Genomic DNA, 21,657 nt, shown 5'->3' on the forward strand with positions numbered 1-21,657 from the left:
TGTTTGATATTGTTATTAAATCATATGCATTATTTATGAGGTACCCAGTGACTGCTTCTTTAGATAAATGTGTTCTAGTTGAATCTCTAATCTCCTTGGGGAAATAACTGCATAGTTTTAACCCTTTGTGGAAAATGATGTTGTGAGTTTTTTATTTGTTCTTTCTATTCACATGTAATATAGTCTTTTTTTTTTTTAATAGATGAACTCAAGGGTGCCAATTTTTTAAAATATTTCCTGATAGTGGGCTGGGTTACATTTAGTTATTAGTCTTATGGCCCTTTACCCAATCATTAATCAGTGACTTCATGGACCTTAGCACTCATTTAGGTTTTTGGGCAGGGGAGATGTATTTACTTATTCAAGCGATATTTAAGTGTGCAAATGTAATTTTTTTTTCAGTTGTTAGACATGGCCACATTGACACCGGAACAGCTGCAGAGAATTGAAGAAAACAAACGAAGAGCACAGGAACTGAGAAGAAGTAAACTTTTGAACCAGCAGAGTGCCTCAGCAACTGTTTATCAAAATAATAAGAATAGTTTCTCAGATACCCATCATAAAAGGGCTTCAGATGTGGTCACAGTGGGACAAGATACATTGAAGCGTAGTTCATCAAGTACCGTTCCATGTCCTGAAGCACAATCTCCTAAGAGAGTAGCTTCTGAAACAGGAGATAACAGACTTCAAGGAGTTAAAACAGTGTTGCCTTTTTATGGTAACATACAAGCTAGTTCACATAAAAACAGTACATCTTCTACTGATCTGTGGATTAATAATGCCGCCCACAGTAACGTGCGTGCTGACAATGATCAGAACGTTTTTGGCAAATCACAATCTTCCAATAAAATTACAGGATATTGTAAACTTGTTTCAAAAGATAGGTTTGTTATAGATGTTGGCTACCATAAGCGTATGATAGACATTTTCAAAACTATGGGAAGTGCAAAATATGGTAAGTAAAAAGAAACAAAAAAAAACCCTTTCTTTCATTGTCTGTAATTTGTTAAGATAAATAATTAAAAATGGATTAAAGGAATTCGTGATGGGCTGCATCATATCAGTCAGAAGACGGACGGCTCAAAAATGGTTATATGTAGGTAAATTTTGTCATTTGTTTGGGCACTCAAGCATTTCACTGAGATGCAGTAGAACAAAAGATTAACAGCTTTCATGTCATGGAATAGTCAATACTGTGTCATAGTATTCAAATTGTCAGCCAACAATGTAGATACAGATAGGAATGATGTGAATTAGTCATGAAAGCAGTGTATCATAATCATTTTGTGGTGCTGTTTCTAAATCTTCAGTCTGCCTAACCAGTTATTAACATTCATAATATACTGCCAGTTACTTAGGTTCACTGATATAATTATGAATTATGGTGAGGAGAAGGAGACCGGAAGAGATGCTCATGCTGTCTACAAGTGTAAATTACGTAGTGGAAGACTTCCTCACTATGGAACATTAAGGCATCATACCTGTTAGGTATCACCAGCAAATGTTTTCTGTGCTTGTTTGCCATGGAATGATGTGTAAGCATTTTGCAAAACCTATACGTCTGATAGTACAATTTTCTATAGCAGCTTACCCACAATTTATGCATACCAAATCTACAAAACAGCTGGGTACAGTATTACTTATTGAGCATGGCAACTTTTGTTTCCAGCATGTTAAAGCCATTTCTCATTTCAGTGCCAATGCAGAAGCACTGCTAAATGACAGCTTTGGAGCACATTGGATAGGCCGAGCTGTTGTGTGACCATCACATTTGCATGATTCAAGTGTGGTGTACATCGCTTCGGTTGCTACCAGAGCTGAGCTGATTGTCCAAATCAAAGCACATTCCATGTCAAGAAATAGAACCGTGCCATGATTGATAGCTCTCCCCCCCCCCCCCCCCCTCCCCACATTGCCCCCACCAGGCAGGCACTACAATCAGTTTCTACCATTGATGGCAGAAATTTTGTCATTTGAGGAGTTTTATGGTTATTGCTGTGGGAGCAGCAAACATGTAATAAAGAGTTTTCAAGTCATACTGTTTGGACATCTATTAAGTTATTCAAATATTCTTTTAATAGAAAGTAATTTGTGTATGATTGTTTCTATCTATTTTCAGAGCTTTGTGGCTTTCTTGCCTGCATAACTTATAAACATAAGATTAAAAAGATGGTTTTTGAACAAAAAGTAATCATGTATATGTGACCTATGGTTCCTCAGTTTTGTTGGTGAAGTCCTGATACAACCAAAACATTGCTTTGTTCTTACTGTAAATTCATTGTTAATGTAGATCTTTTGTCATTACCAATTTTACAGACTTTCTCTTCAGCTGACTACAGCTATAGCTGCAAATTTTATGAATAATTGTTCACTTTTGAGAAGTGTGTCATTTAGTTTATAGATGTATCTTTTTTCTGTTTAGGATTCATCAGTATTGTGGCACAGTCACAACTGTGCTTCCATTGCAATACTGAAACTTTGTGAGATTGTAACATGGTGATCATTTCCATCTCTAATGGCCCACATACCAATGAGATGCAAAATTCTTAGCTTTTTCATTGATTGTTACCCAAACAACAATTTCTATTAAAAATCGAACTTTTTATTGTATGATGATGTTATAATATGGCTAATGTGTGCTTTGTTATTATTTTATTATGATGTAATAATATGGATAATGAGTGCTTTGTTATTATTGTAATTAATTGCAGATGCACCTTCCAAAAGATGGAGTTTCCATATAAAAGACCACAATTTGTTGTTGAAAGTACTGGATGCGGAGCCTGACTTGTCTATATCAAAGTTACCAGACATTGTTTTAAGGGTAGGATATTTAGAGTTTTCCCACATTATTTTGTTTCTTATGGCTTTTTACAATTTCTATCAATGTGCTTTCATATGTGTATGTATAACATTTCTTACTTTTATGCTACTTTAATTTCATTTATAAATCTGATGATTCCAGTACCTGGAATACTGCAGTAAATAAAAATAGGTTGTCTAACCTAGGCAGCATTATTCATTAAAAAAATTAATAATAAGTGCAGACTTATTTAAGCAATTTCATGCCTGTATCAAAACGGCTGACAAGCGGGAACAAACTTCTTTAGTTAATGCCAATTTGGCAGCCTGCGTGTCAGATTTCTTAATTTTAATTGTGTAAGTCATATGATACTGATGAGTGCATATAGGCTATAATGCCGTTTGCGTATTGTTCATGAAGATATAGAGAAAGGGGAAACACTGTCAGCACAAATCCTACTGTTCTTAAACAGCATTAAATGTTAAATTTAAAATAACATCCCCATCCAAGAAATTGATAACTGCCTACGTCCCAAGTGTTTCATTCCATGAGAAAAGATGTAAAGCCTTAGGATAAATACCAGTCCTAGATATTGGAACACGTACACAATAACCCCTCCATTCTCAAATGTACAAACTTCTTTGTCTGCATGTTAACATCGTTTCAGCTATTTCACACATTTATAGCTATATTTGTATTTTCTATCATAACATTTCATCCTATTTCCATCCCTGTGCAACATTTTTCTTTTTCCATCAGTGAGAGCCACTTTTGGAATGATGCAAATATGACAATTCATTGTCTTCCTCATTCCATGATCACATTCAGAAACAAAAAAAAAAGTTTGACTGCAAAAGTGAATCATAACACCTAGGAACAGGAACTTTCAAAGAAAAGTAATTGTGTTTGTGCAGTATCAATTTGATTGAAAGGTAATGAAAGAGTGATATTTTTGAATTTTCATTCAGAATGCTTGTCCTAAAAACTGTTGGCAAGTTGTCTGTACTTCCTTTATTCCAAGTCAACTTACTACTGCACTTGTGCTTTATTTTGATGTGACAGTAACTATGCTGAATTATTCCCTCTTAAACTTTTTTTAAGAATCCACAGATGGGGTGAAAGGCAAGCCTGGGGCTTTCTTTGTCTGTTTTTAATAGTTATACCCTGCACACCACTTCGCAGCACATGGTGGACAAAAATCATGTCTCTAAATTTCCTTAACATCTTCTGCCACACTGACTTTGTATGGAATTAAAATCATTATAAATAAATTAACTTGCTTAGAAACACAAGCAAATAAAAAGCAAAGTCTGCTGTCATATCCAAAGTGTCAAGGTCGGAGGAAGGGATGTACCTTAAACGGCTGCAAAGGGCCTTGGTTTGAAGAGATGCTCTTCCTAGTTGTTATGATCAGAAAGCAAGTGAGCAGTTTTCAGAGAAATACTTTAGTTACTGGATTAGGATTTAAGCCTCAGGCAATTAAGGATAATCATCCAATATGCTCTAGATTATTTTACTGAAACCAAAAACCTGACTTAATGATATTTGGAGTCTTGGTTATGGAAGTGCCTTCCCATCACCTTTGCTGTTTTATCTCATCTGGGCTCATTTGGCATTGCTTGCCTCAGCTACTGATGGCAACACATTTTGGGAACCGGCAATGTCTTCTTGACCACTCACGAGTGATTGACTTCCGTGGAATTGGGGGTATGTAATGTGTTTTAGAGGTCGTTTCCATGCTAACTTTGGAACCCTCTTGTTGCAGATGGCTGTGTTATAATCCAAGAGCAACTATTGCTAATTTATGTAGGTGATTTCCTATTGTGTTGGGACTAGTAGCAAACTGATGGCAGTGGTTGCAATCTTTGAAAACAAACTTGCATTAGGAACAGGGACAGAAGTTGCTGGATTACGATACCTCTAATGTGTTGTGTACACCAACCTTCACTCCCACCTCCCATGGTGCTCTCCTTGCTCTCTTTTTAGTGAAAGTAAAGGTAAATGATTTGCCTGGATGCATGTCTCTATTACTTGTAGAGTTCTTGTTAATGTTTTTCTAATGGTTTACAGTAGTAGGCTTTTTTTAACTGAGATGTGAGTACATTAAGTACGGTAACCTGCAATCCTTGTGGTGCATTTTGTTTTTTGGACAGCCATCATGCGTTTGTGGTGATGACTGCTTTGGTTGCTGAGAGAGTGGTTCATACATTGTGCTCTTCCAGCAGTTGCTTAATGGCTAGTAGTGTTGTGGGCTCAGGGTTGGCCTGGTAAGCTTTCTTCTGATGTGTGATGCCTTGCTTAGATTATTATGTTGTGGCAGCACATGATGCTTTCCCTGAAACAGTTTGTGCATTATGACTGAGAGTAAGAAAGTGGTAATGATGGTGATCGATAAGATGGTGTGATTCTGTCAGATGCAGGTCTGCTTCTTCAGTGGTAGTCATGTCAGTCAATTTATGAATTCCTTCTGCTTTATATTGAAATTGTAATTACTCTTAGTCCTTTTGTTGGATCTGATTTTAACCCTTTGCCTTACGATTTAAGTTTCATTAGCGTGAGCCGTAAGTGGCTGCAAGGTATGGATGTGCCTTACGATTTCCGGCACTTACACACGCGAAGGCTGCAGTGTACTAAGCTTGGTGGCATCCGAAGTCGTGCAGATGCCCATCGGATTTGTAAGTACGTATGTGAGGTACCCGTAACGTGACATTTCTACAGGTATCATAAATAATGACAAATAGTTGCCCATTGGAAACGAAACATTCATTGTCTCGAAAGCAACGATATACTCACAAACGTTTTATTTCCCTTTATAAGCAAACATACATCGATGAAATACATCTTAATAATAATATACACAACAATGCAATGTATAATATTTTGTTCAAAACATTCTGGGACCTGTTACGTTAGTACTTTGGCAAACATATTTTCAAACGCAACGTCTTCACAATGACATGTACACGATTTTATGATATCGTTCAAAACAATCTGGCACATGTAATGCAACCCTGCACTTTTTGTCTTCCCATGTTGTTTCGCTGCATCGTTTATGCTTTCTGCACACTACACAAGCTCTCACAGGATTTACTTTTGATGGTGTTGGATCAGTATGTTTGGGAAAATGTGCCCAATGTTGTGCGTCCAGTCTTTGTGGTATATTGCCGGATGCTAATCGTCCCTTCTGATTATATTCCCAACAGGTGTAGTTTTCAACACTGATCCTGCAATGTAAATCCTATATTTTGCGTAGCTCTATCGTTTGCCGCAATGTATTTTGTAATACAAAATGTACATGTTAAATAAAGAAACATCAAATTGGTAAAAGAATATCTCGCGGTATCCTTTCATACATTTTTTCATCACAGGGAAGCATGCGAGCATCTGATCTTGGCGATCAATTCCAATCATGCCTGTATTGTATTCGATGACACATTTTGGTTTCCACGACGCATTACGGAGAGGTGTGTCTGTGGCAATCATTTCTTCTGTTGAATGTTTTGTGGAAAGCATGTAAACGTCTTGTTTATATTTCCATTTTAGTGCCAATATTCCAGTACAACTACTCACTGTATATTCTCCCTTCTTTAATTTTGCCTTCAGGAAGTCTGTGGGCATATTTTTTCTGTTTGAGTGCATTGTTCCAATCACATTAGTTTTATTGGTAAGGAGAGTTTTGAAAAGTTTCGGTGAAGAAAACCAGTTATCTAAATATAGAGTATGCCCTTTGTGTAATACCGTCTGTGGTAGTTTTAGAACTACACTTTCAGAGGCACTACCACTAGCATCACGTTTGTCACTACCCATGTATATCTTAAAATCATAGCAGTATCCTGAACTTGACTCGCACAATTTATAAATTTTAATAGCAAACCTCACTCTTTTTGATGGGTTAAATTGTTTGTAGAATAAGTGCCCCTTAAATTTCATTAATGATTCATCAATGGCAATATTCTCTTGCATTGTGTACACTTTCTTAAATGTTTGATTGAACATATCTATGACTGGCCTTAGCTTGTACAGCTTATGTGTGTTGTTGGCTAAACTGTTAGTCGCTAGATGCAGAAATCTACTTATGTGCAGAAATCTCCTGAATGGCATCGTCTTCCTAAATATTGGCATTTCTATAGCGGCCCTCCTAGACCAATACATCTGAATCTATGGTTTCCTTGCTTCAGCCATGATTATACATAGTGCAATGTATATTTTTATTTCATTACAGCTGATAGGAGACCACTTTTGGTCTATTTTTCGTCTCTTGTATTCATTGTACAGTATGTCTTGTGCATATCTATTCGTCTCAGTTATGATGTTTTCCCAAAATGTACTATTAAATATTACATAGAAAACGTCTAATTCTCTTTTGCCTGTACTCACGTACTGTAAAGCTGCTTCCTTTATTCCGGGAATTTTTATATACGTTGAGATTGTTGGTTCATTGTCTTCCTTTTGCCACATCTACGACTCTGATTGTTGCTGGTAGGTTTGCTCTTCTTCGTCAGTATCATCTTCCGTCACCAGTCGCTTACACCTGTTTTCATACAGGAGGTAAAACATAACTACCACTGTCACTGCCGCTGTCAAAATATCCTGCAAAATCATTGTTGGCTATGCCACCACATGTCTCCCTTTCCTTGTGAACACGTTTGCTACAAGTCAGGAACATTGTGAAAGTATTTTTGATATGTTGGCAGGTCTGAATGCGGCGAAGAAAACTTCGTGTATGCCACGTGTACTCGATCAGCTCCGAAACATGTCAGAGGCGTTCTGTTTACATTTGGCACTGCTGACCGATGATGTCTCTCACACAACATGCACTTGTTCGGTGCGGTAAACGTACCACGTCTCCGATACGTCTAGTTGATCTTTGGCCATGTCGGGACGCTACGTCTCTCACACGACTTGCGCTTGTTCGGCGCGGTAAACATACCACGTCTCTGATAGGTCTAGGTGATGTGGTCAGGTCAGCGTGCTATGTCTCACACGACATTGTCAGCTAAGGGGTTAATCACAGTGTCAAAATTTTTATCCTGGATGTGCTACTTCATTTAGAGAAACTCACATTTATCTATTTGTAATTAGAGGCTTCATGCTCTTATTCACTCTACAACTCCTGTCAATTGATATTTTCATGTAGAGAGGACTCGAATACTACTTCGTCATCAACGTAATGAAGAACTTTCCTTGTGGTCCAATTGCTATAGAATTCTTAAGCTTTTTGAATGTAGTGAATACTGTCTTAAATCACAATAACCATTCTCTTATATTTATGTTTTTGTTGTTATTTTCAGTCTGAACACTGGTTTGATGTTACCGCTATGTAAGTCTATCCTGTGCAACCTTCTTCATCTACATGACTACTGTATCGTACATCCACTTGAACACCCTTCCTGTATTCAAGCCTTGATCTTCCTCTACAGTTTTTACCCCACCCCCACACTTACACCCATACCAACATTGTCAAGTTCTTAATGCCTCAGAAAGTGCCCTTTCAACCAATCCCATCCTTTAGTCAAGTTGTGCCACAAATTTCTCCTTTTTCTCCATTCAACTCTGTAACCTCTCATTAATTATTTGATATGCCCATTTAATCTTCAGCAGTCTTCTTCAGAGTCACATTTGAAAAGTTCTGTGCTCTTCTTGTCTGAACTGCATGTAGTCCATGCTTCACTTCAGTACAGGATTACATTTCAGATAAACGCCTTCATAAAATACTTTCCTCTCCACGAACCATGGACCTTGCCGTTGGTGGGGAGGCTTGCGTGCCTCAGCGATACAGATAGCCGTACTGTAGGTGCAACCACAATGAAGGGGTATCTGTTGAGAGGCCAGACAAACGCTTGGTTCCTAAAGAGGGGCAGCAGCCTTTTCAGTAGTTGCAGGGGCAACAGTCTGGATGATTGACTGATCTGGCCTTGTAACACTAACCAAAACGGCCTTGCTGTGCTGGTACTGCAAACGGCTGCAAGCAAGGGGAAACTACAGCCGTAATTTTTCCCGAGGGCATGCAGCTTTACTGTATGGTTAAATGATGATGGCGTCCTCTTGGGTAAAATATTCCGAAGATAAAAGAGTCCCCCATTCGGATCTCCGGGCGGGGACTACTCAAGAGGACGTCGTTATCAAGAGAAAGAAAACTGGCGTTCTATGGATCGGAGCGTGGAATGTCAGATCGCTTAATCGGGCAGGTAGGTTAGAAAATTTAAAAAGGGAAATAGATAGGTTAAAGTTAGATATAGTGGGAATTAGTGAAGTTCGGTGGTAGGAGGAACAAGACTTTTGGTCAGGTGAATACAGGGTTATAAATACAAAATCAAATAGGGGTAATGCAAGAGTAGGTTTAATAATGAATAAAAAAATAGGAGTGCGGGTAAGCGACTACAAACAGCATAGTGAACGCATTATTGTGGCCAAGATAGACACGAAGTCCATGCCTACTACAGTAGTACAAGTTTATATGCCAACTAACTCTGCAGATGACGAAGAAATTGAAGAAATGTATGATGAAATAAAAGAAATTATTCAGATAGTGAAGGGAGATGAAAATTTAATAGTCATGGGTGACTGGATTTCGGTAGTAGGAAAAGGGAGAGAAGGAAACGTAGTAGGTGAATATGGAGTGGGGTTAAGGAATGAAAGAGGAAGCCACATGATAGAATTTTGCACAGAACACAACTTAATCATAGCTAACACTTGGTTCAAGAATCATAAAAGAAGGTTGTATACATGGAAGAAGCCTGGAAATATTGACAGGTTTCAGATAGATTATATAATGGTAAGGCAGAGATTTAGGAACCAAGTTTTAAATTGGAAGACATTTCCAGGGGCAAATGTGGACTCTGACCACAATCTATTGGTTATGAACTGTAGATTAAAACCGAAGAAACTGCAAAAAGGTGGGAATTTAAGGAGATGACAGGAATGGGGAAAAGAAATACAGTAGAAGAAGAATGGGTAGCTTTGAGGGATGAAATAGTGAAGGCAGCAGAGGATCAAGTAGGTAAAAAGACGAAGGCTAGTAGAAATCCTTGGGTAACAGAAGAAATATTGAATTTAATTGAAGAAAGGAGAAAATATAAAAATGCAGTAAATGAAGCAGGCAAAAAGGAATACAAACATCTCAAAAATGAGATCGACAGGAAGTGCAAAATGGCAAAGCAGGGATGGCTAGAGGACAAATGTAAGGATGTAGAGGCTTATCTCACAATGGGTAAGATAGATATTGCCTACAGGAATATTAAAGAGACCTTTGGAGAAAAGAGAACCACTTGTATGGATATCGAGAGCTCAGATGGAAACCCAGTTCTAAGCAAAGAAGGTAAAGCATAAAGGTGGAAGGAGTATATAGAGGGTCTATACAAGGGTGACGTACTTGAGGACAATATTATGGAAATGGAAGAGGGTATAAATGAAGATGAAATGGGAGATATCACACTGCGTGAAGAGTTTGACAGAGCACTGAAAGACCTGAGTCGAAACAAGGTGCCGGGAGTAGACAACATTCCATTACAACTACTGACGGCCTTGGGAGACCCAGTCCTGACAAAACTCTACCATCTGGTGAGCAAGATGTATGAGACAGGCGAAATACCCTCGGACTTCAAGAAGAATATAATAATTCCAATCCCAAAGAAAGCAGATGTGAAAATTACCGAACTATCAGTTTAATAAGTCACAGCTGCAAAATACTAACACGAATTCTTTACAGATGAATGGAAAAATTGGTAGAAGCCGACCTCGGGGAAGATCAATTTGGATTCTGTAGAAATGTTGGAATACGTGAGGCAATACTGACCCTACGACTATCTGAAACCTGTCAATATCTCCAGGCTTCTTCCATGTATACAACCTTCTTTTATGATTCTTGAACCAAGTGTTAGCTATGATCAAGTTGTGCTCTGTGCAAAATTCTCTCAGGCGGCTTCCTCTTTCATTTCGTAGCCCCAATCCATATTGACCTACTACGTTTCCTTCTCTCCCTTTTCCTACTACCGAATTCCAGTCACCCATGACTATTAAATTTTCGTCTCCCTTCACTATCTGAATAATTTCTTTTATTTCATCATACATTTCTTCAATTTATTCGTCATCTGCAGAGCTAGTTGGCATATAAACTTGTACTACTGTAGGAGGCGTGGACTTCGTGTCTATCTTGGCCACAATAATGCGTTCACTATGCTGTTTGTAGTAGCTTACCCGCAGTCCTATTTTTTTATTCATTATTAAACCTACTCTTGCATTACCCCTATTTGATTTTGTATTTATAACCCTGTATTCACCTGACCAAAAGTCTTGTTCCTCCTGCCACCGAACTTCATTAATTCCTACTATATCTAACTTTAACCTATCCATTTCCCTTTTTAAATTTTCTAACGTACCTGCTCGATTAAGGGATCTGACATTCCACGCTCCGATCCGTAGAACGCCAGTTTTCTTTCTCCTGATAATGGCGTCCTCCTGAGTAGTCCTCGCCCGTAGATCCAAATGGGGGACTATTTTACCTCCGGAATATTTTACCCAAGAGGACGCCATCATCATTTAACCATACAGTAAAGTTGCATGCCCTCGGGAAAAATTACGGCTGTAGTTTCCCCTTGCCTTCAGCCGTTCGCAGTACCAGCACAGTAAGGCCGTTTTGGTTAATGTTACAAGGCCAGATCAGTCAATCATCCAGACTGTTGCCCCTGCAACTACTGAAAAGGCTGCTGCCCCTCTTCAGGAACCACATGTTTGTCTGGCCTCTCGACAGATACCCCTCCATTGTGGTTGCACCTATGGTATGGCTACCTGTATCGCTGAGGCACGCAAGCCTCCCCACCAACGGCAAGGTCCATGGTTCTTGGGGGAGCATAATCTGATTTCATTCATCTACATTCCATTACCCTTGTCCTACTTTTGTTGATATCCATATTATGTCCTCTTGCAAAGTCACCATCTATTCCGGTCAATTGCTCTTCAAAGTCATGTGCCGTGTCTGAGAGACTTACATCATCCAGGAAGCTCAGTGTTTTCACTTCTTTTCCCTGATCTCTAATCCCCCCAAGGGGCTCACTACTCTTTGGCAAGTGTGTGCTTGGCTCCTATGGGGCTCAGCATTTGTCCTATCTTTTTCTTTCCATGCTGCATGTCTATCCTCTTGCAGTTCTTTTTCCCCTCCCTTGGGGAACATGTCTGGGATGTTCTTGGGAATGTGTTCTGCATTTTCCATAGACCAATATCAGAACAGTCCCTTTCACTGTTTTTTCATTCTTTCCTTTTTTGTCCCCCTTCTCTGTCGTTCCTCCACTTTGGCATTTGAAGTTTCTCTTTTTCTTCTTCCTTCTTGTGTGTTCGTAAAGGCCAGCCCATGCATCTGATGCATAACAGGTGCCTGGGTAACGTGTAATTCACAGCCCTGGGTTGACAGGTAGAGTTTGCAGAGTGCAGGAGATGCTGGCAATCATGGGGGAGTTTCTCGCAATGAGCCAAACATTTCCTTCTCAGTCCACATCTACTAAATGTAATTGGAATAAGGCTAATGAATCAAAGACCCTCCCATCTACACCTTGGTTCCTAGTGGCTTCATGTGCTGAAGATGGCCATTCCTTTGCTATGGTTAATCCGTTTATTATTCAGAAAGATGTTGGTGCAATTGCTGGCCCTGCGAAATCCTGCTCTCGTTAACGCAATGGTACTTTGCTTTTGGAGACTAGTTGTGATTCTCAAACACAACTACTATTTGTAGCTTTGCTCCTCCAGGCTATTCTGTTTGTGTTGGGGCCCATCAAACACCGAATTCTTCACGTGATGTTATTTGCGGTAGGCTTCTCGATGGTCTGACTGAGGCAGAAATCCAAACTTACCTCTCCGATCAGGGTGTCATTGCAGTCCATCAGATGATGGAAAAGATAGATGCATCCTTAGTGCCCACACACACACTGTTTATTGCATTTGATAGAGCAGTGCTTCCATGCATCTACATCTACATCTACATTGATACTCCGCAAGCCACCCAACGGTGTGTGGCGGAGGGCACTTTACGTGCCACTGTCATTACCTCCCTTTCCTGTTCCAGTCGCGTATGGTTCGCGGGAAGAACGACTGTCTGAAAGCCTCCGTGCGCGCTCTAATCTCTCTAATTTTACATTCGTGATCTCCTCGGGAAGTATAAGTAGGGGGAAGCAATATATTCGATACCTCATCCAGAAACGCACCCTCTCGAAACCTGGCGAGCAAGCTACACCGCGATGCAGAGCGCCTCTCTTGCAGAGTCTGCCACTTGAGTTTATTAAACATCTCCGTAACGCTATCACGGTTACCAAATAACCCAGTGACGAAACGCGCCGCTCTTCTTTGGATCTTCTCTATCTCCTCCGTCAACCCGACCTGGTACGGATCCCACACTGATGAGCAATACTCAAGTATAGGTCGAACGAGTGTTTTGTAAGCCACCTCCTTTGTTGATGGACTACATTTTCTAAGCACTCTCCCAATGAATCTCAACCTGGTACCCCGCCTTACCAACAATTAGTTTTATATGATCATTCCACTTCAAATCGTTCCGTACGCATACTCCCAGATATTTTACAGAAGTAACTGCTACCAGTGTTTGTTCCGCTATCATATAATCATACAATAAAGGATCCTTCTTTCTATGTATTCGCAATACATTACATTTGTCTATGTTAAGGGTCAGTTGCCACTCCCTGCACCAAGTGCCTATCCGCTGCAGATCTTCCTGTATTTCGCTACAATTTTCTAATGCAGCAACTTCTCTGTATACTACAGCATCATCCGCGAAAAGCCGCATGGAACTTCCGACACTATCTACTAAGTCATTTATATATATTGTGAAAAGCAATGGTCCCATAACACTCCCCTGTGGCACGCCAGAGGTTACTTTAACGTCTGTAGACGTCTCTCCATTGATAACAACATGCTGTGTTCTGTTTGCTAAAAACTCTTCAATCCAGCCACACAGCTGGTCTGATATTCCGTAGGCTCTTACTTTGTTTATCAGGCGACAGTGCGGAACTGTATCGAACGCCTTCCGGAAGTCAAGAAAAATAGCATCTACCTGGGAGCCTGTATCTAATATTTTCTGGGTCTCATGAACAAATAAGGCGAGTTGGGTCTCACACGATCGCTGTTTCCGGAATCCATGTTGATTCCTACATAGTAGATTCTGGGTTTCCAGAAATGACATGATACGCGAGCAAAAAACATGTTCTAAAATTCTACAAGAGGTCGACGTAAGAGATATAGGTCTATAGTTTTGCGCATCTGCTCGACGACCCTTCTTGAAGACTGGGACTATCTGTGCTCTTTTCCAATCATTTGGAACCCTCCGTTCCTCTAGAGACTTGCGGTACACGGCTGTTAGAAGGGGGGCAAGTTCTTTCGCGTACTCTGTGTAGAATCGAATTGGTATCCCGTCAGGTCCAGTGGACTTTCCTCTATTGAGTGATTCCAGTTGCTTTTCTATTCCTTGGACACTTATTTCGATGTCAGCCATTTTTTCGTTTGTGCGAGGGTTTAGAGAAGGAACTGCAGTGCGGTCTTCCTCTGTGAAACAGCTTTGGAAAAAGGTGTTTAGTATTTCAGCTTTACGCGTGTCATCCTCTGTTTCAATGCCATCATCATCCCGTAGTGTCTGGATATGCTGTTTCGAGCCACTTACTGATTTAACGTACGACCAGAACTTCCTAGGATTTTCTGTCAAGTCGGTACATAGAATTTTACTTTCGAATTCAATGAACGCTTCACGCATAGCCCTCCTTACGCTAACTTTGACATCGTTTAGCTTCTGTTTGTCTGAGAGGTTTTGGCTGCGTTTAAACTTGGAGTGGAGCTCTCTTTGCTTTCGCAGTAGTTTCCTAACATTGTTGTTGTACCACGGTGGGTTTTTCCCGTCCCTCACAGTTTTACTCGGCACGTACCTGTCTAAAACGCATTTTACGATTGCCTTGAACTTTTTCCATAAACACTCAACATTGTCAGTGTCGGAACAGAAATTTTCGTTTTGATCTGTTAGGTAGTCTGAAATCTGCCTTCTATTACTCTTGCTAAACAGATAAACCTTCCTCCCTTTTTTTATATTCCTATTAACTTCCATATTCAGGGATGCTGCAACGGCCTTATGATCACTGATTCCCTGTTCTGTACATACTGATTCGAAAAGTTCGGGTCTGTTTGTTATCAGTAGGTCCAATATGTTATCTCCACGAGTCGGTTCTCTGTTTAATTGCTCGAGGTAATTTTCGGATAGTGCACTCAGTATAATGTCACTCGATGCTCTGTCCCTACCACCCGTCCTAAACATCTGAGTGTCCCAGTCTATATCTGGTAAATTGAAATCTCCACCTAAGACTAGAACATGCTGAGAAAATTTATGTGAAATGTATTCCAAATTTTCTCTCAGTTGTTCCGCCACTAATGCTGCTGAGTCGGGAGGTCGGTAAAAGGAGCCAATTATTAACCTAGTTCGGTTGTTTAGTGTAACCTCCACCCATAATAATTCACAGGAACTATCCACTTCTACTTCACTACAGGATAAACTACTACTAACAGCGATGAACACTCCACCACCGGTTGCATGCAATCTATCCTTTCTAAACACCGTCTGTACCTTTGTAAAAATTTCGGCAGAATTTATCTCTGGCTTAAGCCAGCTTTCTGTACCTATAACGATTTCAGCTTCGGTGCTTTCTATCAGCGCTTGAAGTTCCGGTACTTTCCCAACGCAGCTTCGACAGTTGACAATTACAATACCGATTGCTGCTTGGTCCCCGCATGTCCTGACTTTGCCCCGCACCCGTTGAGGCTGTTGCCCTTTCTGTACTTGCCCAAGGCCATCTAACCTAAAAAACCGCCCAGCCCATGCCACACAACCCCTGCTACCCGTGTAGCCGCTTGTTGCGTGTAGTGGACTCCTGACCTATCCAGCGGAACCCGAAACCCCACCACCCTATGGCGCAAGTCGAGGAATCTGCAGCCCACACGGTCGCAGAACCGTCTCAGCCTCTGATTCAGACCCTCCACTCGGCTCTGTACCAAAGGTCCGCAGTCAGTCCTGTCGACGATGCTGCAGATGGTGAGCTCTGCTTTCATCCCGCTAGCGAGACTGGCAGTCTTCACCAAATCAGATAGCCGCCGGAAGCCAGAGAGGATTTCCTCCGATCCATAGCGACACACATCATTGGTGCCGACATGAGCGACCACCTGCAGATGGGTGCACCCTGTACCCTTCATGGCATCCGGAAGGACCCTTTCCACATCTGGAATAACTCCCCCCGGTATGCACACGGAGTGCACATTGGTTTTCTTCCCCTCTCTTGCTGCCATTTCCCTAAGGGGCCCCATTACGCGCAAGATCAAAGCAGGCTATGAAGTTATCACGGTCCGTCCGTACATTCCGAACCCGATGCGCTGCTACCAGTGTCTTCATTACAACTGCATTCAAGTGTCCTGTCATCAACTGGCCAAATGTGTAACCTGTGGCAGACATTCTCATGAGGACAACTGTCCACCTCCTTCTTCCTGTTGCATCAGTTGCAAGTAGGACCATGCAGCGTCCCCTCAAGATTGTCCTGTGTATCTCAATGAGCAGGCCATGCAGGTGATCCAGGTGAAGGAAAAAGTGTCTTACCCTGTTGCTCACAAGTTGTTGGCTAGTTGGAAACCCTGATTTTTACCATCTGGCACTTACAATATCGTTCTTACTACATCTTGCTCCACGAGGGACATGGCCACTCAGACATGCAACCTCAAATTCAGCACCGCGCTTGTAAAATCGCCCAGTGTTATGGTAGCAGCCCCGTCTTCTTCTCCTCCAGCTGTGCAACAAGCCACTCAGTTTTTGCCTCAAATGGCAAAATCACGTGCTACATTACCAGCAGGCCAGAAAGAACAGAAGGAATACTCCTCTGAACACTTTTTAAGTCCCTCCAGCCAACAAACATCTGAATCTCCAGGCTCTGCACACTCTAGCAGAGAGTCTTTTCAGCCGTGTGGGGTAGCTGCTGGGTCTGAGGTGCCTTGCCACAGTTTGCTCGGCTCCCCCCATCGGAGGTTTGAGTCATCCTTGGGCCGTGTGTGTGTGTGTGTGTGTGTGTGTGTGTGTGTGTGTGTGTGTGTGGTCCTTAGTGTAAGTTATTTTAAGTTAGATTAAGTAGTGTATAAGAGTCTTTGAAGGCTGCCACTCTGCAAGGAGGGATTACCTCTGCTCTTTGAATTTCAGCGTCCACTTGTTTTCTGCCTCCAGGAAACAAAATTGCATCCTCATGACCTCTTGCATTTCTTTCTGATCTGTTTTGATCTTCCCCCTGAGGATGGCAGTCCCTTTCATGGGGGAGCCGTGCTGCTCATCTGAGATGATGCTCGTAGTCACACCATCTCCCTGAACACCCAGCTGCAAGCTGTTGTGGTCCGCATTTTCTTTCCTCACTTCACCTTTTCCCTTCGTACCATTTACATCCCTCTGTCATTTGTTGTCGTCAGGGCAGACTTTCTCCAGCTTATTCGGCAACTGTCTCACCTTCTTTTGCTGCTCGGTGACTTAAATGCGCACCATCCCCTTTGGGGCTCTCCCAGAACTTGTCAGAGAGTTGCCCTCTTTCCTGACCATCTCAATCTCATCCACCTGAACACTGGAGCACACATGTTCCTTTCAGACTCTATGCACACCCATTCCCATTTGGAACTCTTGTGCTGCACTACCCAGCTTGCCCGTCATCTCGAGTGGTCCGTTCTCTCTGATACATATTTGAGAGTCCATTTCCTGTGTGCTATCTGTTTGCTGATTCTACCCCACCTACGTCAAACCCAAATGGTGGCTTTCGTAGGTGGACTGGAGGCTTTACTTCTCCCTGGTGACCTTCGACGAATGACTTTCCCCCAGTTGTGATGACCAGATAGAATACCGTATCGACATTATCTTTACCACCACAGAATGTTCCATTCCTCGTATTTCATCCTTACCGCACTGTGTTCCAGTCCCTTGGTGGACTGAGACATGCTGAAATGCAGCTCACATGTGGACGTGTGTTCTCTCTGGTTTTAACTGTCATCCTACGATGGCAAACTACATTTGTTATAAACAGTTGTGTGCATGGTGTCATTGCATTCTTTGGGATAGCAAAAAAGCTAACTGGATTTCATTTAGTAGTTCTTTGAACAGTTCCGCTCCCTCTTCTGTCGTGTGGACCAACCTTGGTTCTCTGGGACCAAGGTCCATTCCCCAGTTTCCATCATGACTGTAACAGATGATGTCGTTAGGTCGCAATTTTGCAGAGATTTTGAGCTCCACCCACTATCGCCCTGCCTTCTCCGTCAAAAACAAGTGGAGGCAGATAGGGCGATACCCTTCTCTTCTCAGAATCATGAGTGCTACAATGCTGCTTTTACTATGAAGAAGCTAGATCGTGCTCTCACTTCATCGATCCTCTGCCCCAGGACTGGACAGTGTTCACATTTAGATGTTGCAGAACCTTTTTTTTGCAGGCAAGCACTTACTCCTTCATATGTGCAATCGCATCTAGGCCGAAGGCATGTTTCCCAGATGCTAACAGAGAAGCACTGCCATACCCATATCTAAGCCTCATAAGGACAAACATCTTCCTTCTAGCTACCACACTATTTCTCTCACCAGTTGTGTTTGCAAGGTGATGGAACATACGATTCGTGCCTGTCTGGTATCGTGGCTAAAGTTTTGCAATTTACTAACCCCTGCATCATGTGGATTTTGAGCGTGCTGTTTTGCAGTTGACCATCTCGTCACTTTGTCAACCCATGTCATGAATGTTTTTCAGCATAAATGCCAGACTTTGGCTGTGTTTTTTTGTTTGAAGAAAGCCTAAGACACCTGTTGGAGGACTGTTAACCTATGTGTGCTCTACACATGGGGCTCCTGAGGCCGCCTGGCCTGTTTCCTTCAGGAATTTTTAAAAGACCGAGTTTTCAAGGTACGTATGGGTTCTGCATTGTTGGACACCTTTGTCCAGGAAAATGATGTGCCTCAGGATTCCATAATAAGTGTCGCTCTCTTTGGTATCGCCATTAACCCTATTATGGCCTGCCTCCCGCTCTCTTTTCGTTTACGATTTTGCCATCTATTGCAGTTCTCCACAGACTTGCCTCCTTAGTGCATCTTCAGTGTTGTCTCAATCACCTTTACTCATGGAGCATTGACAATGACTTACACTTTTCCTCTGACAAAACTTTGTATAAATTTCTGGCCATGAATCAGTTTTTTCTACTGTCTTTACATCTTGGTGTATTCCTCTTACCTTCTTTGAAACTACAATATTCCTGGTGCTCATGCTCTACAGGAAACTTCCTTGGTCCTCACACATATCTTACCTTGCTGGCTGGAGTACACAGTACCCCAACGTCCTGCGTATCCACAGCAGTACTTCCTGGGGAGCGGATTGGGCCACCCTCCTCTGTTTGTACAATCCCCTTGTCTGTTCGAAACTAAACTATGGGTATTTTGTTTATGCATCTGCATGTCCGTCCATCATATGCCATCTCAATACATTCCACCATCATGGGATCTGTTTGGCCAGTGGCGTCTTTTACACTAGCCCAGTTGAAGAATCTGTATGTAGAAGCTGCCGAACTACCATTGTCAAACTGCCATGATTTTCTCCTCAGCAGATACGCATGCTGTTTGTCTGCCATGCTTGGCCAGCCATCCTTGCCTTCTCCTTTGATGACTCCTTTGATCACCAGTATGGGGCGCATCCCTCAGTGCCCTTCAGAGCCTCTGTGTGCCGTCACTGTCCATCCCTTAGTGCAATGGGTCCAGGAAAGCTTTCACTTGCTCATTCTTCGTGGAGTCACTGTGATGTTTATGTGGGTCCCTGGTTAAAGTGGTCTGAATGGAATCAAGACTGCTGATGCTGCCAAGGCTGCAGTCCTCGTACATTGGCACGCTGGTTCTTCCATTCCCTCTGATCATCTCTGTGTTGCTTTCTGTCAGCAGGTGGTGTCAGTTTGGCATCAACACTGGTCTTCCATTCATGGGAACAAGCTCTGGAGGGCTAAGCCTCTCCCAGTGGCTTGGCCAATCTCATCTCAGCCCTCTCGCCACAAGGAGATCATGTTAGCTAGGTTGTGTATTGGGCACTGTCTTTTTAGCCATCGCCATTTGTTAGGTGGTGATCCCTCACCACTTTGTGCTCATTGTCCTCAGCCTTTGATGGTTCGTCATTTTCTGACCAAATGCCCTTTCTTTAACCACTTACATTCTAATTTATGTTTGCCGTCCGAGTTATCCGCTGTTTTAGCAAATGATGCGCAGGCTGTTGATCATGTTTTACTTTCTATACGTTGTAGCAGTATGGCGAAGGACATTTAATCTTTATTTCAGGACCTCTGTTGTCTTTATTGTGTATTTTATGGCCCTTTCTCCTAGAGAAAGTCCCTGTTTGTAGCTGTCTTTCCTTCCATCGATTGTGTTGTACGGTTGTGACATGGGCATGTATGACCTTAGTTGTTTTTGTGCCCTAAAATAAAACAAACTGATCTCTGATTCCTTTTTGCAACTTTATCTTTGGTTTTCATTATGGCTTGCTCGATATACAGGTTGAATAATAGCTGTACAGATTACAAGCCACAATCATGCCTTGCTTCTTTCTCAATTACTGCTTCCTTTTCTTGTCCTCGTAACTTTTATAACCACAGTGTGGTTTCTATACAAGTTGTAGACAGTCTTTTGCTCCCTGTATTTTATTCCCCTATCTTTTCCCTGGTCATGCATGCTTCTGAAGCCTTGCGTTTGTCTTCCAGGCATACGTGCTTATCCATTATGCACTTTCTGTTAGTCTCATTGTTTATACATGTTTATTCCTCTTTGCCTGCTTCATTTGCTGCAATTTTATATTTTCTCATTGGGCAATTACATCCAATCACTAGTTGGTTATAATTCATCATTTTCTTTGTTTTCTGCTATCTGTCCTTTCAAATACTATTACAAGAACAAAATTAAGGGACTTATGACATTTTTGTGGTATATGATACCCTCATTAACATAGCCTAGATTTCTTGCTGAAAAATCTAATCTGTACATTTATTAGTTTTTGGCGTACATTACACACAACCAGCACAATACTGTGTAAGTGGGACATCAAAGTATTAAAACAAGTTCATACTAGCAGATCATAATAACACCTAATAATAAAAAGGCAACAAATAAAATTCTTGTGATTTTACAGTGGCTCCCATAAGGTGAAGCTTTAGCAGTAATGTGATACTGCACTATTGCCTTACAGTCAGTGTTATGATACTATAGCTTAACATGGAAATTAACTCAATACATGTGCATGCCATAATCTCTTAATAAGCCTGTGCCAGTTTTGTAATTTATTGTATTTTCTTGTGCAAGGGTATGGTAGAATTAGTAATAAATTGGTGTTTCAAGTTGCTTAGTCTATTGCACACAGTGAACTGCTGATTGTGATACAATCATGCAAAAAAAGTACATGATTTAAAGCAGTGTCTTAAGTCACATAAACAATTTAAAAAATTTCTGATAACTATTCTGTGGATATTGTTGGAGTAGTTTCCATGGAAATGCATTTTAATGATATGCTACAGACTTCCTGCCACTTTTTCAATTCGTAAACTATGATCGTCTTGGTGCCTCAGGTCGCAGAGTATAGCCCTGGTGGTATCTGTCGTAGCGTTTCTTCCCAACCTTCTTGCTGCAAGTTGTATGTCATTTTAAATTTAGGCACTTCCAAACCAGTGATATGTAAGTGCCCATAGTACATTGTATCCTTTGTGAGGTGGTATACATATCTTTTTTAAGCATTGGTGGACTAGTACAAAAGGAGGTCACCGTAGTTCCATATTGTTGTACCTCAGTCACTACC

General features: G+C 41.4%; 1 protein-coding gene across 2 annotated transcripts in view; it reads left to right on the top strand.

Moving 5' to 3' along the window:
- Window positions 1–21,657, top strand: part of LOC124594444 (SWI/SNF-related matrix-associated actin-dependent regulator of chromatin subfamily A-like protein 1) — a 147,174-nt gene that overhangs the window by 17,377 nt on the left and 108,140 nt on the right. For both annotated transcript variants that reach the window (XM_047132819.1, XM_047132820.1), the window contains 2 exons: window positions 403–955; window positions 2,712–2,824. In XM_047132819.1, the coding sequence (XP_046988775.1) occupies window positions 403–955; window positions 2,712–2,824 (666 nt within the window). The remainder of the gene's footprint in view (window positions 1–402; window positions 956–2,711; window positions 2,825–21,657) is intronic.

This window comes from Schistocerca americana, chromosome 2, assembly GCF_021461395.2.
Source record: "Schistocerca americana isolate TAMUIC-IGC-003095 chromosome 2, iqSchAmer2.1, whole genome shotgun sequence".
Lineage (NCBI taxonomy): Eukaryota > Metazoa > Arthropoda > Insecta > Orthoptera > Acrididae > Schistocerca > Schistocerca americana.